At 41.5% G+C, this 25171-nt stretch overlaps 2 protein-coding genes across 3 annotated transcripts; both read right to left on the bottom strand.

The window, feature by feature from the left end:
- Nucleotides 1–407: 407 nt before the first annotated feature.
- wdr26b (WD repeat domain 26b) lies at nucleotides 408–14590 on the bottom strand. The gene is made up of 14 exons (XM_041064213.1): nucleotides 13856–14590; nucleotides 11675–11774; nucleotides 10265–10321; nucleotides 7979–8115; nucleotides 6738–6835; nucleotides 6464–6620; nucleotides 5933–6071; nucleotides 5221–5361; nucleotides 4695–4814; nucleotides 4056–4201; nucleotides 3762–3840; nucleotides 3520–3649; nucleotides 3105–3299; nucleotides 408–2874 (listed from the first exon to the last, which is right to left on the bottom strand). Exons 1-14 carry the CDS (start codon nucleotides 14158–14160, stop codon nucleotides 2849–2851), a joined length of 1830 nt encoding a protein of 609 aa, XP_040920147.1. The 5' UTR covers nucleotides 14161–14590; the 3' UTR covers nucleotides 408–2848.
- A 1265-nt stretch (nucleotides 14591–15855) lies between these two features.
- On the bottom strand, nucleotides 15856–24569 carry LOC121199377 (adenylate cyclase type 3-like). 2 transcript variants are annotated; one of them, XM_041063998.1, is made up of 20 exons: nucleotides 23889–24569; nucleotides 23209–23358; nucleotides 22108–22244; nucleotides 21914–22025; nucleotides 21615–21742; nucleotides 21194–21352; nucleotides 20956–21115; nucleotides 20721–20828; nucleotides 20420–20496; nucleotides 20123–20284; nucleotides 19878–19965; nucleotides 19490–19606; nucleotides 18368–18636; nucleotides 18200–18281; nucleotides 17835–17993; nucleotides 17267–17413; nucleotides 17016–17132; nucleotides 16749–16875; nucleotides 16535–16659; nucleotides 15856–16445 (listed from the first exon to the last, which is right to left on the bottom strand). In XM_041063998.1, the coding sequence occupies exons 1-20, from the start codon at nucleotides 24567–24569 to the stop codon at nucleotides 16263–16265; spliced, it is 3288 nt and encodes a 1095-aa protein (XP_040919932.1). In that variant the 3' UTR covers nucleotides 15856–16262. The 2 variants fall into 2 exon arrangements, with proteins under 2 accessions (XP_040919932.1, XP_040919933.1); XM_041063999.1 differs by having other exon boundaries at nucleotides 16546–16659.
- Between the last annotated feature and the right edge of the window lie 602 nt (nucleotides 24570–25171).

Raw genomic sequence — 25171 nt, 5'->3', positions numbered from 1 at the left:
GGTTTCCAGAGTGTGAATATCAGACCATGACAAACGTAACCTACAGAAAACACCACCGTGTGCCTCAAGTGATTTGGCTTTGATACGGGTCAGAGAAGTGGCAACTGTCAATCAACAATGGCACACCAAGAGATAGATTTCGGTCAATTACACAGACATGCGATAAAGGAGATTTTCACATGAAGGAAACTCTTTAAAGGCGAGGGGTGGATAGTTCAAACCTGATTTGATTGTAGGTAACACACTTCCTAAAGACTCTTCCCGCTCCTATTGGCATGGGTGTTACTGTGCATATTCATTTGTAATAGTAGTGGTAGATAAAATGCAAATGAATACAAACAAAAAAAATGTATAAAAGAAAGTTAAGAGGGATTATAAAGATTACAAAAAAAAGTGAGGACTCCAAATGTCTGGTTATATTTTAATATGATCATACAGGGATAGAGGTCAACCAAAAATGATATAATGTGAACAAAAAATTTAAGTAACAAAAAAGTTCAATAAAAACAGACAGAAAAGCACTGTTTTTAAACATTTTTACTGTATATCAGTCTGTAGCAAATAGTCATTACATACCCTGAAAAAGGGAGGAAGAAAGCTTTGAATGGTGCACTGACCACTGAATAACTTGGCTGGAGAGCAAAGGGGGAGTTAATGCTGTGTTCTCTCTAAGCTCCAAGAGCGGTACCCTCGAGATGAGGCTGCTATGCCTTATATGCGAGAGGTTGAGTTTAATAATGTCTACTAGATAAATCAGTCACTGCTTTTGGGTGCATAGAGGCATAAAGAGGGCTTGAATCCTTTAGCAATCTCCTGTTAGGTTTTAAGTCTTTGCCAATGCAACCTTTTCAGCCAAAAGAACGGCAAAGTGTGGCGACCATGAGGCGATGAGAACCTTACGGATTTATGCCATTGCAGTCGGTGCAAGAGAGCAAAAAGACCACTCAAAGTGCAGTGGGAGGGTGTCATACATACTGAAGGTTTGTGTGCAACTGTATGAACAGGAAGGCAGTTTGTGTGTGTTTCAGGATTGCAATGACACTCCCTAACACTGTGGGCTCAGAGCGTGGTTCTGGATATTGGTGCCTCTTCTCTCTAGGGCCGTGCTAGCTACTCGTCCAGTAATTACAATCAATGACTCCTCATATGAAATGACCCTTTGCTAATAACACAACACTTTACAGTCTTTTGAAACATGCCTCGAACCAACTGCTATTTCTTATATTTCCTTTTCTTTTTCTCCCCACAAAGGTGATTGGATGCCAATAACTCAGTGCCATTTGAATGCCACGTGGTAAGGAGAGAAAAAAAAATAAACGTCAAATGTAAAAATCAAAGCCCCAGATTAAAAAAAAAGGTTTTCTTTTACAAAATGGCTCTCAAGTAGTCTTTGTTCCACAGATAGAGGTCCCTATGGGGCTTTGGATAACTTAGAATTGGTTTAAAATCCTCTTTACAATTTTACTATGGGATTAGGAGCGTAGGGGAGAGAGGAGGGGAGTTGCGAGAATCTTCTGCTGGTGTGAATTGAACACACATACAAACACACGCTCCAATTAGACCTGCACCCACAAAAAATGTCAACTCTCACAATGTGTGTATGCATAATCGCTCACTCATTCACTCACACACACACACACATACACACACACACACACAGACAGAGGAGGGACAGCAGTCACCGGTGTGCAGTTAAAAATGCACTTGAACCCTTTCACATCTGAAAGCATATCTTCTGAGAAGGGTCATAGTATATGTCCTGACAGTGGAAACCCCACCTCACCGACAACGTCTGACCCCCTCACTGCTGATATGTGACCTGTGAATCCCTCTGTCCTTCTCCTCTTAGGCAGATGTAATGGAGTTGTGCGGTAGCTAGCTTGACAGAGGGGTTTTTTTTTGGAGGAGGGGAGGCTGTCAGTTTGAAACATTACAGCGACTGTCCTTGTTAGAAGTTAAATTAAGGAATAAAAAGTTTGTTTTCCTAGTGTCGAGAAACTGAAAGTGGAATCTTGACGCTAAAGCTTTCCACGGGCACTACTCAAGCTAAGATTCACCTCTTAAATGAGAATAAACGCTATGACTATCATAAAAAAAAATTCCAACATTTAGCATAGCCTTGTTTTTGTGTTCTTTGTCAGCTGGTCGGTCAGTGTTTTGATGGTGGATTTTCGGCCTTTGTCCAACATTTCAAATGCGAAGAATATAGCAAGAAAGAGGGGAAGAGGAAAAACATACATACAGAAGAGTTGCTATATCCCCCTATGCACCATCCTCCCCCAGCAACACCCCACCCATGTCCATGGAGACATTATACAGGTAACGTGAAAGACAAAACAGGCAGACAGATGTAGTCCAATGAGTAGACGGCTGGTCTGCCGTGTCTGTCTGGAGGCATCACAGGGACTTGATGTACTCCAAGCTCAAGGTGGAGGTGGGTTTCCTGGGAAACTCTACGAGGACCTGGCATGGCTGGTGACCATGCAGCAAGATCGGGGGGGAGAAGGGTCAGTTGGAGGAGGAGAACAGCCTGTTACAGCTCACCAGTGGATGGCGGTGGTATCCCGCTGAGCATTGACTGGTTTTCCAGGCATCTGGGTCAGGATCAGGTTTTGGATGAGGACTTGAATTTTCAGAGTGTCCGTCATCACCTCCACCATTGTGTCTAGGCCAGTCAGGAGACAAGTTTTTCTCACTTTTTGTTTTCTCTTTTGTCTTGGTGGCTTCTGTTTCTTATTCTTGACTTTCTTTAGGTTGTTAGATTTTGTTTGCCCGTTTAGATTTTGTTTTATTGTGGGATCCTTGGATTGTTGTCAAAGAGAGATGCCATTTGCTCCATGAGTGACCATCAACTGTCCATGTTACTGCAGTTCTCTGAAAAAAAAAAAAAAAAAAAAAAGACATTAGGTAAATATAGCTGTCATAGTAATTTTGGTGGTTAATAACTAAGTAATAACAATAATAGAGACCAGCAACAGAATCATTTTTACATTTAAAACCGCAGATATGAGTTTGTCAGTTACCTCAAGTGGAGAGTATCCATGACAGTTTTTGAACTAACAATATTCACTTGCACTTGTGGTAAAAACAGATTTGGCAATTACCGTTGAGTCCATCCGCCTCTTGCGAGTCGTGGAAGGGTGCAGGACCCCAGACACGCACTGTGCCATCGTCTGAGGCGGAAGCCATGAGTCCTGGGATGGCTGGGTTCCAGCTCACACAGTTAACGGTGCGTGTGTGGCCTGTTAGCTCAGCAATGGGAAGCTCACCACGCCGGTGCCAGATGTACACTTTGTGGTCTGTGGAGAGGAGATGGCAAGGTGAAAGTAAAGACATGCATGTGAGTGAATATGCGAGAAGACAAGCCAGTCAATAAACAATCCAATCAAAGTCTAGGGAACAGGGACAGAGGCAGTCTGAGTGCTGAGTTAGAGTTAGTGATACACTAGCTGAGCTAGTGAATCACAATCAAAAGAAGCCTTAATCCTGGTATCATAACTTCAAATATTTTGAACATACCTTCACTACCACTTGCAATGAAGTCTTCGTTGTGTCCTCCAAAGCAAGAGTGGATGGTGTAGAAGCCCTGGGTCACACCTTGGTACTTCCTCACCAGCACCCGGTCTTGGAGGTCCCACAGGTGTACTCCCTACAAAAGGATGTAGAAGAACAGACTATAACTACTGAAACTGCCTGTGGCTGTGTGGTTTAGAAGCAGATACACAGATACCGCCAGTGGTGAGGTTGGTTAAAAGGCTTACCTGAGTTGCTACATTTAACAAAGCTAATCTTCCATTCTTTGAAACAGTAAAAGACATGATAGGGTGGTCCTCCTGAACTCTGTAAAGGACAGGTAAACAAGACACAAGCAGTCAGGTACATAAAATGCCAACACTTAGACAGATAGCCACTTAAAGTGAGTTTGTAGATTTCACTGGGATCTGTGGCTCAGCTTTAACTGCAGTTTGGTTTGTCGAATAGCAGAAAACTCAATTAAGCATTTAACATTTATCTACATATACAACAGTACAGGCGGTAGGAACGTTGACACGCACATGTTTCTGTCCGTAAGGTCCTCGAAGTTGTACCCCCGGATACGTTGGTGGGTGTCCGAGGCCAGCACTGTCCTGCCATCACTCAGGCACCACAGGCACTGCACTCTCACGCCCTCCCAGGAGTCCAACAAGTTACCATCCAGGTCCTGACAACACAGACAGCAGACCCCTCATCTCTTATTCTTGACAGGGGAATGAAAACATGGACAAATAACCTTATTGTACAAGAGGACGCACTAGATTGTCTTGATTCTCTCTTGTGGCTGCTCATTTGTGCATGCATAAAACCATCTTTCAAAGTGTCATTAAAAAAAAAACAAACACATGCCTATGGGTTCATAGGGTTCGTGGCTGGAAAATCAATACATGGAAAGATACAATTATCTTGAAGCTGTCTGTTTAAGGTCAGTGCAGCACTTGAGCAGTTGCTATATATACACCCTCACTCACATACAGTGTCGTCCCTTTTTTTCTAACCCCCTCAACTATAAAACTTCAAGACAGAGAAGGCATTCAGCATGGATTGAATACAGAAGTGATACGTAATTTTTGAGAGGAAAAGGGCACTTACTAATGAACACATATTGAAATCAATGCTATCCACTGATAGTAAAGGGGGAAAATTGTCCATTCACTTACACACTGATAAAATTGCCCCCTCTGTCCTCCGGTGACAAAGCGTTTGCCATCGGGGTTCCAGGCCACACTGGTCAGACTGTCTTCATGGGACTGGGACATTTTGGTCCGCAGCTCCCCCGTCTGGTCAACGAGGAGATTGACAGGGACAGTGGAAAAGCAGAGGAGGAGGGAAAAATGGGGGGAAGGGAGACAGCAAGAAGAAACGTTAAGTAAGAGTGGGGGAGGGGTGGATAAAAGGAAAAGAAAGGGGAGGGGAAGAGATGGGATGGGAGAAGAGGAGAGGTCAGTGAGTACACACCGTCTACAGAGTATCTATGGGAGGGTCAATGGATGTTTTCCTTTTCTGGTTGTTTACTGAATTTGAATTAGCTCAAGAGTTTAACATGTTCTACTTTGTATTTCCGATATCAAGTACAGAGAAAAAAAGGGACTGCCATATGGAAACACTGTTAGAGATATCACAAGAGGACTGTATAAAGTAGATATCCGTATATCTGATATCTGTATAAATACAGAGGGGTGCTACCTGAACATTCCAGAGCCAAAGCTCAGAGCAGTCATCAGGTCCACAGGCGATTAGGTAGGTGTCATCGGGACTCCAGGCTAAGTAGGAGACTCCGTATGCATGACCCTCTAGGGTTCGCAGCAGCTTCAACTGGTGGCTCTCCTACACAAAGACAGGATTAAGATGATTATGATAAAATTAATGTAGACACGCCGAGGGTCTGGCTCTCATTTTGAGTGCTGCTTGGATTACAAGTATTCAAACCAAAGTCAAAAGTGCAAATAGGTGAAATGTCAAACAGCTTTTAAATAAAAACAGATACCAGTGATGGTTCCTCCTAAGAGAAAAGGATGTAAGAGCACATACTGTATTTAGTGATACATGTGAAACAATGAAAGATATTTAGATATTATTATTATTATTGATAATATTACCTTTATAGGGCCTCTGTAAAATACACTGGTTCTGATACACAAATTCTATTTTTATACATTTACCAAGTAATTTAGGTGACTATACAACTACATCTGCTTTAATCATAAGGATGTTTATGTGTAAATGCAAAGAAAATACTTTACTGTCAGATACACAACAAAAGACAAACCTGCCAGCTAAATATACAAGTAGAACTAACCACTACATCACGACAGGGTGATTTTAGCTGTGGACTAAATCATAAAAAGGTAGTGAGATAGAGGTTGTGTATATTTATTTAGACATTTTTAACACTCACCGGGTCCACTGTCCAAATTATGACAGTAGTGTCTTTGGAGCCAGTGGCTAGTTTGGTGCCATCGTTTGAGAACTTGCAGAACCACACCTCATTACAGTGCTCTGTCAGAATCTGCTGGGTGTAACAGGGGAACTGCTTCCTGTGAGAGGGAAATAAAAAGATCAAAGGTTCAAATCTTCGCTGCGTATGGCAGCAATGGTTGGTCTTGTTACCTTATATTGTCTGTATCTCAAAATGTCGCCACATCAGTAAATTCAAATACACAATACAAGGCAAGCATAGAAGGGAGAAAATTACAGACGTTAAAACTCATGGGAGAACAGAAGCAGTGCAGCCATAAAGGGGGAGGGAGATGCTGGGGGGGGGGGGGGGGGGGTCAAGGCTTTTAGTGCATGTGTTGCAGCATTTTAGCTTTGTAACAGCAGGGGGTCAGCTGATACATTAATATCAGATGCTGTGGTCTGACAATTTAACACTGAGTCTGCAGGGTCTAAAGGGGCCAGAGCAGCATGCTAACTGTGCAGTACCTACCTGCTGCAGACATGATCGAGAAGGAGAGAGACTGAGTCCAGGTTACTGTCCAGCTTGGTGTTATGATAGAGGCAGCGGTCCCTCTGCAGCTCCACTGCTTGTCGCAGCAGGGTCTGCAGCCGCCGCGGGGGCAGCATCACAGAGGGTGGCAGGTATGCTGCAAGGGAAGATAAAAAAAAAAAAAACATACTGACCACACATATGGCTTATGTGTGTAGCTCTATGACAATATGTGTTAGCTCTACAGGCACAGGATATGGACACGTCTCCTCACTCTGTAATTTGTCCAGCAGTCTGCAGCGGGAGGCAGTACCCTTGCCCTCCCATTCTGCCTTGGCCCTCAGATCCTCAGCATGGCTACACATTAGGTACCTGCACAAAAACACAACAACAACATTTCAAGCAAAACAACAACACACAAGGTATTAGTTACTAGTTAGTACAAACTACTGCTGTGGTACTAAATTTCCTCCTAGTACAAGCCCCTGTGAAGTACAGATTAGATTTAATGGAGATAAACAGCACACACTGAATGAAAGCTTTAGTTGCCTGAAATACAGTATGCTGCAGAACATAAAATGAGGAAATTTAGTGCATCAAATGCAGATACTGACTGAGGAACAAGCTGTCCGAAATGCATTACAGAGCAGCGTTAAGAACACATTTGGATACAGCTGACTGATTGACCTAAGACAGACAACAGATCAATAAATTAGTCTTTCAACTGACGAACAGGCTTGTAGGTGGTGTTGAATGCTCAATTTCCACTCAGTTTAACTGATTAGGCAATGTATGACAAAAATGTATTTGCCGAAAGAATGGGGACTATGTGTTGACCAGACTATGGATTAGATTATCACACAGCTAGTGACACTTGCGCTGTATGTAAGAACACATTAATAGTATTTGTATATTGGAGAACCAAGTTAATAACGAGCTTGGAATAATATTGATTCAAGCCATTGATTTCTAAAATCTGGCGACAGCAATCTATATTAGGGAGGGTTCAGACTACAAACAAAAGTCAAGGGTAAATACTGTTCATCTGTGTGACACTGTTAGCTCTCCCTGTTCAAGGAAAATACACACAAAAATTCAGCATCCTACCCAACAACTTATTGTATCAGCTAACTTAATAAACAGTAGCTGTGTCACAACATAAAAAATTAAAGCTTCATTCATCATTTATCATATAATTTTCCTAGCAGGTTTTATTTGTTAAAAACTGTTTTGTTATGTGAGAATTATTTTCCATCCCAACGACTAAGCAGACTCCATTACAATATCTGGCAATTTAATACTGCCTTATTTCTCAGCAAACAAGCACAACCATTTATATCATACAAGTGTAAAATTTAGCATATGTAAGTCCTCTAACAGAACCCAATTTTAGAGCTTTTTTAAGAGCTACATGTGTATATTAAGTAGCTGTTTTTAGTTGTGTATTTATGTAGACAGGGTGAACTTTCTGATGACTGCTATGAGACAGATGCAGTATCAAACTTGTAACAGTACCCGCTGAGTACGTGGATGCGGTCTGTGTTGTACTTGAGAGGCGTCAGCTCTCCCCGGAGCACCTGCAGAGCCTCCAGGACTTTGCCGTCCTCCAGGTACTCTAGGTACTTCTGCTGCAGCAGCAGGAACTTCATTCGCTGAGAAAAGGAAGAGAAACACAAGTAAAGAGAAGAGATTTTATTAACAAAGAAAAAAGACAAGAGTAGAGAAGGAAGACAGAAAATAATGATAAATACGGTTAAACTACTTTAAACTGCTTTCCCTATAACACTGATGAGAAACGATTTCAACCACTGATCCAACAACAGATGGTTTGCACAACTATAGAAGGCCAAAATATTTTACATTGCTGGGGGTACAGCTGTGGATTGCAACATAAATCAACACATAATAAAATGATATCTATATGAAACTTATGCCGTTATTTGTAATTAAAACTCAAAGTGGTGGTAAAATATTACAAGGCTGCATGATCTCATTATCAAAATATATTTATAGATATGCCCAAGACATATGGTAAAGTCAACATCAACTGCCTACTTCCTTCATACTGAAGACCACTGGCAAGTGTTTATCAGTCACTGCTGCTGGTCAATATTGACATCTGCTGTATTAAGAGTCTCTGTCTTATCTCAGGTATGCAGTGGGAGCCACAGCTCTGGCAACTGGTGCAAATACAGTTACACCTACTACACATAAATTCAAGAAAACATCCACCTACAAATGTCTACAAAAACACACACACACACACACCTCCAACTGGGCCTGTGATATAAGCAGACTGCCTACAAGTGAAGTGAAGGTCAATGTTGTCAGACAATGATAACACTAACCTGCCACAACTCAAGATCTAAAATGGCTACTCACATCACAGATACAGTTTAAAATCTACAGCTACATCAATTCTCTTAAGAACTAAACTGGCAGTGGGCAGCCACATAGACATTTGACAGAGACACAGGGGAGCATTTTTGGAGCTCATTTTTTCAGTTATCATGCTAGCTAAGGCTACTTAACCTGAGCCGAGACCCAGTTCCAAACTAATAATTTAAAGTACTGCCATACCTGTCTTCACACTATACTGTTTAGGGCAGTTTGTATACAAATAATTTATACATTTTATCATTTTGCTGTAACAAAACAAAAAAGTGATACAAAAAGACTTCAATGGGCCAACCAAACTCCCGATTTCAAATCTGCAAGCTTTAACAGAAAGCAAAATGTTTTTCTAAAAATATATTTTCTATTTTCAAAGATTTCCTGGAGCAAACTCTTATCACTTCAGTGTAGTGATAACGTAGACTAGACACAGTGTGTACTCAAAACCTGATTGGAAATACTACAAGGTATGGAAATGGGACACAGCTCAGATGTTGCTCTTACAGTAACATCTGAATTAACAATATTTTCTATAAAAGTGAAGCATCCTCTTTCAAACCACTAAAATTCATGCAACTATAATTCTTACAAAAGGTATTTAATCCCCATGTAAGTTTTTGTGTTTTATAGTCTTACAGCACTGAATCATAGCAGATTTTATGTGGTTTTTCTGACACTGATCGACAGAAAACCCTTTAATGTCAAAGTGAAAACAAAGCGGAAAAAGGATGTACATGAGTCACAAATACAAAATACTGGTTTGCATAAGTATTCACTATAAATAAGTATTCACCCCATCTATGTCAGTAGTTACTATACAAAGTATGTTGTTGCATTATACTCTAAACACTAAGATAAGGCAAAAACAATGGACCTGTTTTGAAAAAGAGCCACAACTCTTTATTAATTTCATTATTGATTAATCTGCCATTATCTGATTAATTGTTCAGTTTATAAAATATCAGAAAATAGTGCAAAATGTTGATCACAATTTTCAAAGTGATATCTTCAAATCGCCTCAGTTGTATGACCAAGAGTTTAAAAATCAAATATATTAAGTTTACTATGATGTCGGAAAGAAGCTTGAAAAACAACTGAAATAATCAATCAATGATCAAAACAGTCTCCGAGTAATTTTCAGTTGATCTACAAATTGATTGATTTATTGATCTGTCGAATTGTTTCAGCTCTATGTGAAACAGACTGATAGACTCATTCCCTGAATCTAATGGGACATCCTTTCACTACACTTTCCCAGGCGTCATCCAGAACATTTTCACGTTCACTGCTCCACAACAAGAACCTGCGGCCCTGCATTATACCGGTACCGTTCTAGAACCTCCAGCTGTGCCTGCTAACTAACTGACTGCATTCAGCCCAGTTCAGGTTTGCGCAAAGGGAGCTTACCACAATAGCGTTGGGAGAATGCATCAGTGCTCTCAGCTCATTGAGATCATTCTCAGCCTGGACCAAAACAAAGGGAGGTTGATGGAGGGGAGAGAAAGGGAGAGAAATTGTTAGCTCAGCAGTTTCCACCCATGCACAGTAAAAAAAAAAAACAGTTATTACATGATCAGTAACACAGATCTATGGTCACATTCATGTCTAAGATAAGTAAACTGAGGTTTTAACAATGGAGCTGATGTCCAAGTGCTGTTATTATAATTATAGAAGGAAACATAGTACCTTTAAATTTAAAAAAATTCTGAATAATTTTGCTATTTTGCCTGTAAAAATACTTTTTGGAATCAAAACAAATGTTGAATGAACATCTAGTTTACTATTTGTTTGTAGAAAGGACAAACCTGCCTGTCGCATCCAAAAATTTACCACAATGTGGCTCAAAGTTGGCGTTAATTTTCTAGCCTGTAGCTCTTACACAGGTTCATTATTCCAGAAGATTCACACAGCAGCTCTAAAATGTTGGAATGAGAACTATTCTGTGGCCAGAACAGGGTAATACAACTAAGACTGGTGATTTAAAAAAAAATCTGTAAAATGTGCCAATTTAAACCTAATGTTCTCAAATTCCACACTATCAGACCTAATGGAGCCCTCACGAAAATCCTGCATTTATGCTGTGCTATGCTTTGGGTGTTCTCATAAACATTAATTTTGATCTTTTAATATGATATCAGGCCCTCAATGAGGCATGTGCCTTGTTATAAAAACAACAGAAAACGGTTTGGCAGATCTTACACAACAATAATAATCAGTTTTACTTTTACCATATACTGTGTTCCTTAAATCTTTCAGACTAGTTGACCAACCAAACATTATTCTCAACCACTTGAAGTCATATTTTTTTTCCCCTGAGTTCAAAATATTAACAATTATAAAGTGATAAAATATCATGCTGACAAACACAAATCAGACAGAAAATACATTAATTCTGTGATTGACTGTAGCTGAGTTTCCACAAAGCTATGAACACTACAGCTGCCAGCTCCAAAGTCCAAAGGCACCTCAACACTAAGATCTGCTGGTCAAGAAAATAGTTTTATGTCCCACTGACACTTGTCAAGAATGTATATGAGTCTTGTACAAAATTAAAGACTGGACTTGTGTAACTGTGGCCCAAAAGCAGACTTTACTCTATGTGTTTTGTTTATATTTTCAGCCACTTCTAATAGGAATCACATTTGTTTTGGCTGATACTTCATAAGAGATAATTTTGATCCAAAGTCTGTTGGTTTCTTAACCAAACAAGCACTCCAAGCTACAGCACAATATGGACGACAGATCCCAAGAAGGTTCACTAATTCCCTGTCTATCAAAGTGCTTGCTATTACGTAACCATGGTAACCCCAGACCAACCTTGTCCCATTCCCCCTCCATGACATGGTTGCGGAACTTGGTAGCTGAGGGGTGTTCCAGTCTGCAGCCTGACTCCTGCATCAGCAGGTCCACTGTCTGACTGCAGAGACACACAGAGAGAGGAAGAGGGCCAGACAAAGTTATGCAGGCATATAGACACAAGACAGATGGGAAAACAGAGGATGCCTTTAAAAATGACAAATCAAACTTACAAATCAAGCCTAAGAATGATATTGCACGCAGCATGTTGTTATAAGGTTAGCACAGGATCATGTGAAGTGGCCTTTCCAGGGAGTTTTTTTAAGGGATGACAAGTAAGTGAGTGAGAGATCTGCAACAATAATTTTAGCACAGGGACAATATCAACGTCACTGGCTGACAATGGGACGAAGGCAAATTCATGGTCAACAGTATCTGGAGGAAGCCAGCCCAGAGCAGTTGTGTCACCAGAGCATTATTTGTGGACAGTGGGAGGTCCACTAACATGAACCCGGCTTCCACTGCAGTTGACATCACCCTCTCAGCCTGTCAACCATGAACCAAAACCATCTGTCCAAACACCACCTCCCTGCTAAACGCACTCCGCCACCACAAACAGGTCTGCTGGGATGAGTGAGTGTGTGTGTGAGAGATATAATGTAAGTGGGTTGGGAGTGAGGGAGGGTGCTGACACCTTCAGCACTGATGACATCATTCTCAGGTATCAATGGAGTGGCGCAGCAGCTCTGTGTTGAGCCTCTCGTCCAGTTGGCTGCTACACTGATTTCACTTGCATTTCCCCAGCTGAAATGTAGGGGCTCTGTTTCAAAGAAGGCAATGCCATGTAAGCCCCCCCTCCCTCTTTGTAAACATAGCGATGTCAGGTTGTCTTTTATAATGCCTTATTATGGAAGCTACACTTTCTCAGCTGGATGGAAGAGGCCAGCGGATGTCTAGCTATCCAGCAGTGGCTACCACAGCCACTTTGAAGAAGAGGGCAAGACATACATTTCTTGAGATCCCACTATGCTATAATTAGATTCAAACACTGCGTTTCCATCTAAAACAGCTGGCTGAAAGCGCATTCCTCAGCCGCCATGAAACCAACTGATTCTGTTCAATTCAGGACCAACTGTCGCCCACGGTACTGACTGCTGCCTTTAAATAAAAACATGCCCTAATACATGCATGTCACTATTTGTGACTGGGTGTTGACACATTGCTCTGACACAATGACAGTGACGGAAAAATGAAGACAATAATCTAGGAAGAAAGTTATCGTGTTCATGAGGTAGCTGTAAAAAAATGGTGATTGATCTGATGAATCAAAAAAAAAAGAGCTGATCTAAATGACAGCTCAAGACGTGCAGCAGAGAGAGAGTCCACTCTGAATACTAAAATAACCAGGACAGTTTTCATAACCATGCTCGTTATTACAGTGTGGCCGACCTATTAATGTTCCTCCCACACAGTCTTGCAAAAACCATGTTATTTTCCCGGGGCAGCCAAGCTGGAAAACGAAGAAAACCACCAGCCATCAGGGCGAAAACCGACGCTGACAAACCGCACATTAACATTTCCTCCGCATTTTTTTGCGCAACAGCCCTTCAAAACGCAAAAATAAACACTGAAAACTCTATAATCCTGCTTGTGCACTCAATTAAGAGGCTAAATCAAGTTTCTCTATTCCCATGATATTGATTTTGTGCCTTGCCAACAATAACAAGTCGGTAGAGCTTGTTTTTTCCTGAATAAACGTTACAAGCTTTAGATGATGTAATGTCTTTATTCAGTGCGAAATCTATAACGTTAATTAACACATCATGGCGCTACTGGCATTTAAAACAGATTTCAGCCCACGATGGACTTGTGAAACAGCCAAATGTTGGCCTATGTTTTAGGTTTATGTGAAGGTTTGATGCCAGGACACAACAGCTCAGCGCAGGGTAGTGCTGTTAGCTATGAAGCTAACTGTTATTGTGCAAGATGGACCCCTTCTTTCTACCAACTGCCGAGCTCACAGGCTAACTACCCCATCCCCCCATGTTTGTGTCTGTCAAGCACACTAGTAGCGCTTTAACCAGCAGCAATTTCGCAGTTTCACACCAAACACCAGTAATACAGATTCCACTTCGTATGTTCAACGCTAACGTTACATGCTTTTGTAGTTTTTCTCTCGACTGACACACTGAATAAACTTACTTCAGCCCCAGTCCGTGGAGATGTTGCCCTATTAATCGTATGACATCTTCCTCCGCCTGCGATAGTCGTTTTTTCTTTTTCAGCGAACCGACCTCCGAGCCCGAGGTCGTAGAGGCAGCCGAAGTCCCCGAACCGGGCCCGGTTGAGGACCCGTTACTGGTACCGACACTATTCCCGTTGTCTGTGCTGGAGAGAAGCCCATTGGAGTGGGTTCCGCCGGCAGAGGATGACTCCCCGTTTTGTGCGCTGTTTAGGCAGGAAAGCTCTGAGGATTCTTGTCCCTGTCCTGCCCCGTTTGCCTGCATGCTGCTGCTGAGGTTGTTGACAACACTTCGGTTAAAGTGGATGGCAGAGGTGGTTTGAGAGTGCGGAGAGTGCGTAGCAAGTCCTAGGACAACTCCAGAGAGGCCTGTTACAACTGCTGAAGCCCCGGGCTCTCCTGCTCCCTCCGCCGCCGAGGCTCGGTGCTTCTTCCGCGGGGGCGGCGACGCTCCGCCGGTGTCCGAGTCGGAGGAGGAGGAAGCGGAGGCCAGAGTTTCCTCACCGAGAGCGGCCGTGGTTAGAAGCCGGCGGAGCTCCGGGTGGGAAATGAAGATTAAGCTTCCAGATTTAAGGCCTCGTTGTCGGGCTGAGAGCGGACTGTCACTACAGTAGCCGTGACAGTTAGCCCGTTTTTGTTGTTGTTTCTCTCAAAACAGCTGCAGCTCTAATGGAGTCCTAACGCCCTGACGTAACCGGAAATTCCTACACTACCAGGCTTCCGGGTAGAATTATAATCCATGGGTGGCGCATAAGAACTTAGTTAGCATAATAATTATCCGACAACAATAACACATCTCATTGAAATTCAGTTGAATGTCTCCAGAGACTTGTATTTAATATATCGGAAATTTAGCATTAGCATAATGTGTGGACCCCATGTTGTTTTTCCACAGGTGTCCAGCTTTTACATTTTCATAATAAACCATTAACATCTCAATAAATCAAGTAGCCTCCGAAATAAATATCGTCAATAATGGGCCTAAAAAAGCAACAGCTCGTCCTAACTAATGCTGACCTAGTAGTCATATGCAGCCTCAGTGGGTCCCCCTCCCCTGTTAAATGCATCCACTGTCACACCTTGGGTACTGCCAGTTCCTCTGGGTCCTTAGAAGTTTTTGGTCTAGGTATCACTTTAGTCAATACATTAATTCCACTCACTTTTATAAACCACCATGATCAACATTATTAATAGTATCCAGTTAATATAGACGATTATTTTTATCAGGCTACATATGAATATTGAGAGGAACACTAACAAAAATAGGTCTTTTTAACAGCAGACAGGAACAGCACAGGTGTAACTACTAATATTGTCCTGGCTTGTTTTCATTTAGTGTTCTATAAACCATTCTAGGGAGCCAGTCTGCATAATAAGAGATGGGTTTCAGTTGTTTTGATTTTTGATAGCAGGGCTTATGTGTAAATGAATTAATTATTCAGTTAATGAATGAATAAACAAGCAACAATTGGCCAGAGGAACCTCCACTGTATTCATAATTAGAAGAGTTATCACCCTAATCAGTTCTAATTACCAGTTACACTGAATGAATGAATACATAATGAATGCATCCAGTATTGTTTGGCATAGATAATTAATTTCTATTTTCCCAACAAAACAAAATCCAATTACAGATCTTACAAGTGAGACTGGTGCCATCACTTAAAACATAAATTGGAATTTTCTCTTTATTTAAGATATTTCTAATTAGTCAGAATACTTGATAACATCTTTATAGGTATGCAAGGCCTTTAATCCCACAACTTGGTCATTTATCTGGTCAACCCGGATGCCTTCACATAAAAGGTGCATGTACATGTTACATTCAATCACTGCCCTGACCAACAGACACATGAACAAACATTACCATCCACACCACATGCCAAAAAAAAAAAAAAAAAAACATCTCAAAAACGTGGTGCAAATATTTTTTTTTATTAACAGTATAAATACAGTGCGTTCAACCTACATTATTTTACAAGACCTGAGCTCAAAGTAAAACAACAAAAGTAATTTATATGCCTGTTCCAAGCTTTAATTCTCATAGCACTCTATGAATCAAGTGCAAAGTGATAAAATCTTTAATGCAGGAGCTCTGCGAGATATTCAGCTGTTTTCCTGAATTATTTACAACTATACAGAATCAGTTATTGTTTTTAAATTTCTTTGTGGGTGAAGTGGTATTTCACAGCTGTAATGCTCATAATAATGTTATTTTGTTGTGTTGGTCTACTTCCATAAGTTTTACATTGCTACAGTGCGTATGAAAAAGATCTAGGTAAAGTAACTGTGTATATGAGAGAAACGGAGAGGACATTCTGTCCAGACGTATCCTTGTGTTAATGACATTTTATCTGGTGAGAATTGTCAAGAAAGGTCCCCAACTTGGTGTGGAAGGGTAGTGGTCACTGGACCACCATTGCTACTGGGTTTGTCTTTGCCTTTCATGAAGAAGGTTAGCAGCTCCCCTTTCCCTTTTACAAATATGGGCCCTCTTCGGATAAAGCGGAAGCCATACTCCTTCAGGATGTCGTAGCAGTCCTCCACCACCTGAGGGCAGAAAAAGGAAGTTTAAAAATGACAATAAAATGAGAAAATGGGGAGTAATAATAGGAGACGTTCAGGTGTGTGTGTACTACCTGGATGTTACCCATCACTCCGGTGGACTCCATTCTGCTGGCCACATTGACTGTGTTGCCCCAAATGTCATAGTGAGGTTTACGAGCTCCAATCACTCCAGCCAGAACTCCCCCCTTATTCAGACCTGAAGGGGATAAACATGGAAACATGAACTTATATGTTTGCAATTGTGCACACAGACAAACATTCACACACACATGCACAAGCGCTGACCGATTCGGAGCATGAAGTTGTTGAAGGACTGTTTGTTGAGGTTGTTGAGGGTGACTTTCATGGCCAAGGCGAAGTCTGCCAGGTCAGCAAGGTGTTGCCAGCGCTCAATCAGTGACTGGTCCTCTGGCTGTGGAACAACAGTATAAATCTCTCATGATGGCCATCGTCACCGGTGACAGAACTAGTGGAGATAAAACTGTGTACCAGCTTGTTATGTGTGCAATATATATGTTTATTTGTAAAACAGAAGCTGTTTAAGTGTCACACCTTGCGGTTGCTGTATCCATTGGTGTTGCTCTCTGGGGTGAGTCCTGATGCAGCCATGTAGGTGCTTCCTATTGTCTTGATCTTAGTGATGCAGCGAAACTCGTCCCTGTCTAGTAACTGGTGGAGAAAGTGGGCATGACTTAGTCTCTGGGAGTCGTAGGCATTTAAAACCTCTGCAGTTTGTTCACACCATGAAGAAGGGAGATGAGAGTCAATTTGCAACAAGCTGTAGGAATACTGCTAGAACTCACACTGTCAAAGTCGGAGATTATCTCATTGAGAATCCTGAGACATTCAATGCCTCCATTGTTGATGCTCTCTTCAGTGTAGAAGTCAGAAAAATTGGGGATGGAAGCAAACATCACACCTATCTCATTGTAAGCTTGGCTGTACAGCTCCTATGAATAATGAATGAAGATGTTAGTTTGCTCTTATGTTGCTTTTTTTTCCCTTTGATGAAGCCCATTATCACTGAGTATTAGAATACACCAGAGAGCAATAATATGTAATTGTGAAACCACAAGGTGGCACTGAAGTGCAGTAAATTGCATTGTGATGAGGAGCAGGTGCCACAAATGGTGTTATCATTACTTTAATGGTGCAATTAAGAAAAGTATATGTTGTTGCTTAAGTTGCTTTTGATTAGTTATGTCTGTCACCACTGATGAAGGTATAAGCAGGAGTGACTTAAATAGCATCATGTTGTTTCACATGCTTCCTCCTCCTCCTTCCTGACATCCCTTACTCATATAATTTTTTTTCTATGCTCACTGAACCGCAGACACCCACATATTTAAATGACACTGTAACTTAGCACACCTCATCCCTCTTCTTAGACCCCAGGAAGTGTTTGGCCACATGTTCAGGCAGCATGTTGGTGACAAGCGCTTCGTTCCAGCGTCTCATCTCAAACACTCTCTCCTTCTGGTCATGGACGCCAATCTTCCACAGGAACAGCTTCCTGGACTGACGCTCCAACTGCACACACACCCCATAAAAAAAGATGAAAGTAAGTTAGTAAGGCATTTGGAGAGAAATATGTGCCATTACAAATTGAGAGAATTTGCTTTGTCCCCTTGTTGGAGGAATGTTTTCTGTGTGGTAGCTGACTTCCAGGGCTGTAGCAGACGGGCTATGGGTCAGCAAAGTGTGGCACTGTGGGTTTATGCGAGAAAGTGACTCACATGGCGGGCGAAGAAGTAGAAGCCAATCATCATGACAATAATCATAATGGTCATGAGGTACTTTGATGGCACTATAGATGTTCTGGAAACACAACAATAGAGAATGGTTTAGCGATAACACGTAAAGGTCTTTGTGCTTACATTTACACTGATCTTTCCATGTCTCACCTGTAGGAGGCAAACTGCACATAGTCATACAGGTCATAAATGTCCCGCCAGCTGTAGATATTAACAGCACCAGTTGCTGTCACGACCAGCACCATGAGGCCCAGTTTAATCAGGTGGCTGACCTGTACCAACATGGCGGTTGCGATTAGTGACATAACAGCCATGAAGCTGTAGTGCTTTGGATTTTCGGCACAGCCTTCACCAAGGGACTCCAAGACAGGGCCAGAGGAACTGTTGAAGATCCGGAGGGATGGAGGTGCACAACTTAACTGCAACATCAAAAATAAAAAGAGTGAGTCATTTTCGGTTGAACACCTGTGATGTAGCTTGGGTTTTTATGAGCTAGGACAGTTTGTGACATTTGTAGTGGGTACCATGCCATGCAAATTAAAATTTACAGTTCATTTATGCATTCAGTAAATTTTTTTCTTAATTTCAGTGTGTTTAAACATGAACCTGTGTATAATAATGTATGAACCTATGTAATGTTGGTTATTACTCTAAACCACAAAAGGAACAGTAAAACATCAGGCATTTTTTTTTTTCAAAGTGTGACCATCACCTCAAAATGACAGCTAAGACAGAGAAATGAATGTTCACTTTGGCGTCCTCTATTCCTGTCAGACCTTGAAGGCAGCAGTGTGTGTAACAGGCTGCTCCTGTGGGGCCGTGACAAATGAGCCAGCAGGCAGTGAGACAGACAACTAATGGACCCCACAGGGAACAATGTAGTCAGACACATAAATGGCACTGATAGTTTGATGAGGACAAAGTGGAAGGACGCAAATGGAAAGATGCAACACATACTGTGGTTGCATGGCATGATGATATACAGTACAAAGCCATGGTTACAGTAGATTTATGAGATTTGTGCATCTACGTACTTGAATTTTTTGGGCTACTTAATTCACTGGATTAGAAAAAAACATATATTTCCATCTAGTTATTTTATGAATAAATGGTTTCTCAATTGAAATCCCAGAACAGCTCCCATATCACAATACATTTTTTCTTCTGTTATAAAATTACATAAACCATGAGAAAAAATAATTGCCAATCCCTAAAACATCAATACACATGCATGCAGTGTATCAGAACTTGGTGATGTCTTTGGAATCGTACCATGTCAGCAATCACAGCCATGGTAAGAACAAATATGGCTGCCATAGCCCAAGTGTTCCTTGCCCACCGGGTGCGATCAATCCACAATGAAAAAGATACCAACCTCTTGGAAAACATCTGTGACAAACAAACACCAGTGTTATTATCATCATAAAATTGAGTGTTGTGCAGAAACGCCCATGTAACAAATAAAATGAGCACACATTCTCACACAAATCCTCTACATATGGTCTGTAATTATAAGTTAACATCGTTCTTAAGTCACAAATCAGTTCTGAGAATAAGTCATTGAAATAAAAATATCTTTCAGTGTTCCTCTTTTCCAGTATATACAATAAATTCTGCTTCCCATCACGGCAACCATGGATACTTTTTTTTGCTTTCTCACCCTGGGGAAGATGGCAGCCAGGGAGCACACTGTGAGGATTAGCAACAATACCTCTCCTATTGCGAGAGTCACATAGTTCACAGCCAACCTAGAACAAGCACACATCTTCAGTCAGTTTCTGACAAATAAACTATCTCCAACAAAACATGTAATAAAATATAAGTTAATTAATGTCTCTGGTTTCAAACATGGTCCAAGGCACAGTGGCTCAACTATGAATTCACAGATCATATATACAAACTCACAGTGGGTCTATGAACACCTGCATCGCTGTGATGAAAAAGAGCACTATCATGCAGCAGCAGAAGGCCGCTCCACTTCGCTTCTCCTTCTCTGAGGAGTAATGCTCCTCCAACTTTCCATCCACAAAACGCAGTGACGCTGGGTTGATGTTATGATCCTTCATTCTGTGGGAAACACAGGACGTATATGTATTACTTCATAACTGAGTACATTTGTATCCAGGTTTGTTTGCTAAATTTAACATCCTTCCAATCTCATCTGCTCATCTTATCCCTTTTTTATTTATCCTGTTCTCCTACATTTGCTGCGTTTCTCTCTCCAGCAGCTCCTGCTGCAGTCGTCTGTTGATCACTTGTTCCTCAACCATCTTATGCCTCTGAGAGTAAGAAAAACAGACAAGGGTGAGATGATCAAGTGCACTTATTACATGAGATTTTTCAGAGAAAGTCTGAGTATTACACACATTATGTGGTTGTTTCTATATATATGGGTGTCAATACACTCTTTACCCATGAGTACTGATATGAACCTCTGTGTAGCCGAAGCTTAACTTCAACAAAGGTTTATGGATCACGAATAAAAACATTTATTATAGTTCACCTCCTGTTTAGATTCAGTGGGCGTGGATTGGGGTGAGGTCGCGTTCCCATTGGTTGCTGTGGTGTTGATCAGCTGGTTTGAATTTCTGTTGGACAATGTGCTGGGTGTCTGAGGGCAGAGAAGCAGCAACAACAGCTGTTAATGTTACATAAATAAAAATGAAAATTATATTTCTCTTAATACTTATTATTTGATTTATTTGACTCAAACAAACCTTAGGCCTGAAACCACTCACATTTCCATTGAGCCCTTTTGGCTCTTGTTTAGGCACTAGAACCAAGTAAGTGTCGATGCCTTTCTCCTGCAGGTACTCGCACCTCTCTCCACCATTCCCCGCCTCCAGTTCAAATTCTCCATGCAGACTGTCCTTGGTGGACTGGGAAATATGCACTCTCCTGTGTAGCACACACACCGATTAAAATAAAATGCATTTTAAAAATCTGAGTGCTCGCCATGACAGTACACTCTCTTACCCAGGAATCCCTCCAGACTCCATCTTATTGGCTACAGTGACATCGGTGGACCAAACATCAAACTGCCATCTCTTCTGACCGAGCACTCCTCCCAGCACCGTACCTGTGTGGACGCCCACACGCATGTCCACCTCAGTTTTTGTCTTGTCGCGCACATAGCTGGAACAAGAGGGGAAGCAGAAGATCAATGTGGTATCTTTGAAGTCATTATAAGAGAAAAAAATCCAACGTTTTTTCAAGTTCTAAATCTCCAGAGCCTCTTCTTATTCCAAAGAAATGTACAGCTTTAATAACTTTATCTATTATTTTGCATTCCCATATCTCCTCATACTTTAATTAATTTAATTGTAATTTCTCCCCTTTTATCACAGTAACTAGTAACATAGTAACTCTTAACTAGGAAACTAAAGGCACTACTTACGAGATGGCTTCTACCATGGCGAGGCCCATCATTATGGAGCAGGCTGCATGGTCGTCTCTGAAGTCAGGAAGACCGCAGATGCAATAGTAACAGTCGCCAAGAATCTTAATTCTCAATTGGTGATGTTGCTGTAAAATGAGGCCGGATGTGCAGATTTAAATTACACATCACCGATACCTCAACTTTCATCTCAAGTTATTTTGGCAGCATTTATTTACCATAAAGTTGGAAAAGATGACGTATCTGTCATATAAAACGTGAACAGTGCAACAACCAGTAAGATACAAACAGATACTCACTGCTGCCAGTTTGTCGAAACGCGCAAACAGTTCATTTAGCAGCTTTACAAGCTCCTGGGCACTACAAGCTGAGGACAGCTGGGTGAAGCCCACGATGTCAGCGAACAGGATACTGCAGTGAAAGTAAAAAACTTCCTTTAACATCCTCACTTTAAGTCCTCCAAAAAAGCTGATTTTTTTTTTGTGAACCTGACCTGACGTTTTCATGGCGGTACATGTACATAGTGTTGAACTGTTGCTGCTGGACTTCTTTCTGATTGGCCTGGTTCTGCATGCCCTGCAGCATCTCATCAGCGATATGTTTGGGCAGAATAGACAGTAATAATTCCTCCTACATGGAGAGACAGTCAAGGAAAGTGTGGGTTTAGCCATGTTCAGTAATGACAGAAAGAATAAACTATCCCATGTGTGTATGTAGCATGACTGAGGCAGTAAAGGGATCCTCAAGAGATCCTGTCATCTGGTCAGATGTGTTCTGGTTTGATGGTTTTATCTGTCTTCTACCAAAACCCCCAATTAAAAGGCAATTTGGGAATTCTACCTCCACTTTTTCCTCTGTTTCTTTCTCTCTCCATCCTCATCTGCCTATAACCATTTCACCCCCGCCTAAACAACTCTCACAGGTCTGCTCTCTTTGTTGTCACAGTCGAGATCTTGGAAAGAGGGAAGCAAGAGCAGAGGAACTAAATGAATAAAAAATACGCTGGCGACAGTATAGGTTGCATAATTTTTTACTTAAGTGAATTAAAGGTAGTGGCTGTGAACAGAACACTGTATCATTGCCAGTTGATTCACAATTTGATTGCACTAAAAATGAATTATGTTTAGACACTATTGAAGCTCAAAATGAAAGAAAAGGAGGGATCAAAGAAGAAATGCTAAAAAAGCAAATCAAACGGAGATCAAATGGTAACTTGTAAGCAGAATGAGGAAGGATTAAATATACAATGAAAACTTAATATCCTCAAAGAAAAAAAAAGGTCAAATCATATTTTCCCACAGTGTTGGTAAAGGTTGTATTACTTGTCACAGAACTTAAGATGATCATATTGTGTCTGGTCCCTGACGGTGCCTCTGCTGGTGAAAACAACCGTCTCTCTAATCAACCTATTAGCCCTGCTCTGAGCAAAACACACCATAATTAGGCAGCACAGGACGTTCTACCTCACACACGTATTTGTGTGTTTGTGCGTATGTGTATGTCTTCCCAAAATAAGAACATGTATTACCTCATTAAGGAAATCATTCATGTGTGAATGTGTATACGTATGTGTGTGTTTCTGTGCTCCACTGACCTGCTGGGTACTCTGCTCCTCCAGGGTGAGTTTGACCTCTAGTGACTGACGTGCTTCCAAAAAAGCTGTTCTGTATTTCCTGTCCGCCATGTAGTATGACATCACACCGACAATGGCGGCACACAGGTACAGCATGATGTTGGCTAAAAGCTGAAGAGGAAGAGAGAATGTGTGTTTGTGTGTGTATGGGGTCATACACGTTGCATGCATTGTTTATGATGCTATGTGGAAACAGATTTCTAATCTCTTTTAAACTCAAACTTTGTTGTTTCTAAATTACTGAAGATAAATGCTGAATGTATGTATTTCTTGCCTAAACGTCTTCAGAAGCAAATTTATTTAACTGTTTAACTGTTTTCCAACCAAGCTGGCACATTTCTTTTTCAGAGAGAAATTCAAGATAAACTCAGCAGATTGGAATGGCCTTTCAAAATAAAGGTCTTAAAATGTAAATATTGAATTCACATGAAAAGAAAAGAAAAAAAAATAGGAAAATGTAGAAATGAATAAATCTTTTTTTTTTAAACTTACATTAATTCAGATATCTTGACACATGTAACAACACACTTTCCTTTCCCACTGCACTCCTCCTTCCTCCCCGTTCCTATCCACACCTACCTTTTTTAAACCTTGAATACCCCCCAAATGCTTTTGTCACTTTACTGAGAGGCCACATTTACCTGTCTCACCAGCATGGGCCCTTGCAGGTTGTCATCAAACCTCTGAGCAACAGTCACCCCCAAAACCAAGGTGTGTATGCCAGAAGAGAGGGCTGTGAGCAGCAGGAGAGGCACCAGGTTCAGTGGCAGTGTCAGAAAGGTGGAGAAGCTGAAGAAGGCCTGCCAGCCCACTGAGTCGCTGGCTTGAGGGAAACGCTCGTAGTTCAGGCCCATGTAACATAAAACGTGGACGGTGATCATCAGCCACAGTATATACGGCACGGCTCCGCGTGAGACAGGTGAGGTTGGGAGCTTCTGCAACCAGCATAGCAAGTAGAGGACAATGTCCGCGGCCAGCCCCACCGCTGCCACCACCACCATCGCCAGTTTGTCCTCAGTATACACCACGGCACACATGATGATGATGAAGCTGTTGAAGAGAGCGGTAAACATCACCAGCACCAGCAGGTTCTCTTGTCTCTGGCGACGGAAGTAGCTCTGATAAAGCCTCTCCAGTGATTCGGGCGTGAAGGTGAGGCGCACCGCGCGGGGCAGGCAGCGGCAGCAGCTCGACTGGATCACGGTCATCTCGCGCGTCCGACCCGCACCGTGACCCGGGTCACTGGGAACCTGCGCCGAATACTCCGCAGAGTACTCTGCAGACTGCTCCGTGTCTGTTGTGTGGACCCGGTTCAGAGACATGTTGGCTTAATGAAAGTAATCCTCTTGATTCATGTTACTATTCCTGAAGTGCACAAATTGCCAGAATCCACGGGAAAGTCCTGATGTGTCCCATCTTTGTGCTTTGGAAATAATTACATTATCAAGCTTTTAGTGAATAGTGAAGAAATCCATCCAAATGAGTTAAAAACATTTCGTGCAGAAAATAATCGTATTCCAGGGTGAAGAGTACACTTCCAACAACTAGTTTTACCATATATCCACCATGAAAAGTTTCTTACCTCGAGAATTTATTACCATGTTTCTTCATATAATTATACTATTTAACTGCTTAAAATACAGAGGATTCTTAGAGACTGTTGTCCTAAGGCTGTCGAAAAACTTTTTGTAGCCTCTTGTTGCAGTTGAAGTCCTGTTTGCCATCATGGCAGACCAGCAAAACCCTGAGCATCAGCTTAATATCCATCATCATGCAACATAAAATCACTTCAAAGAGTATTACATGACTTTTCAAAGTGAGCTCTCCACAACATAATCTATTCTAAGATGCTCTTCTGTCTTCTGATATTATTCTTTGCTTCTTTCTCCTCCCACTCCCACCCCCTCCCCTCTCCGTTTTCTTC

This window comes from Toxotes jaculatrix, chromosome 19 (assembly GCF_017976425.1).
Source record: "Toxotes jaculatrix isolate fToxJac2 chromosome 19, fToxJac2.pri, whole genome shotgun sequence".
Taxonomy (NCBI): Eukaryota; Metazoa; Chordata; class Actinopteri; family Toxotidae; genus Toxotes; species Toxotes jaculatrix.
This window is presented reverse-complemented; position numbering and strand designations above follow the sequence as displayed.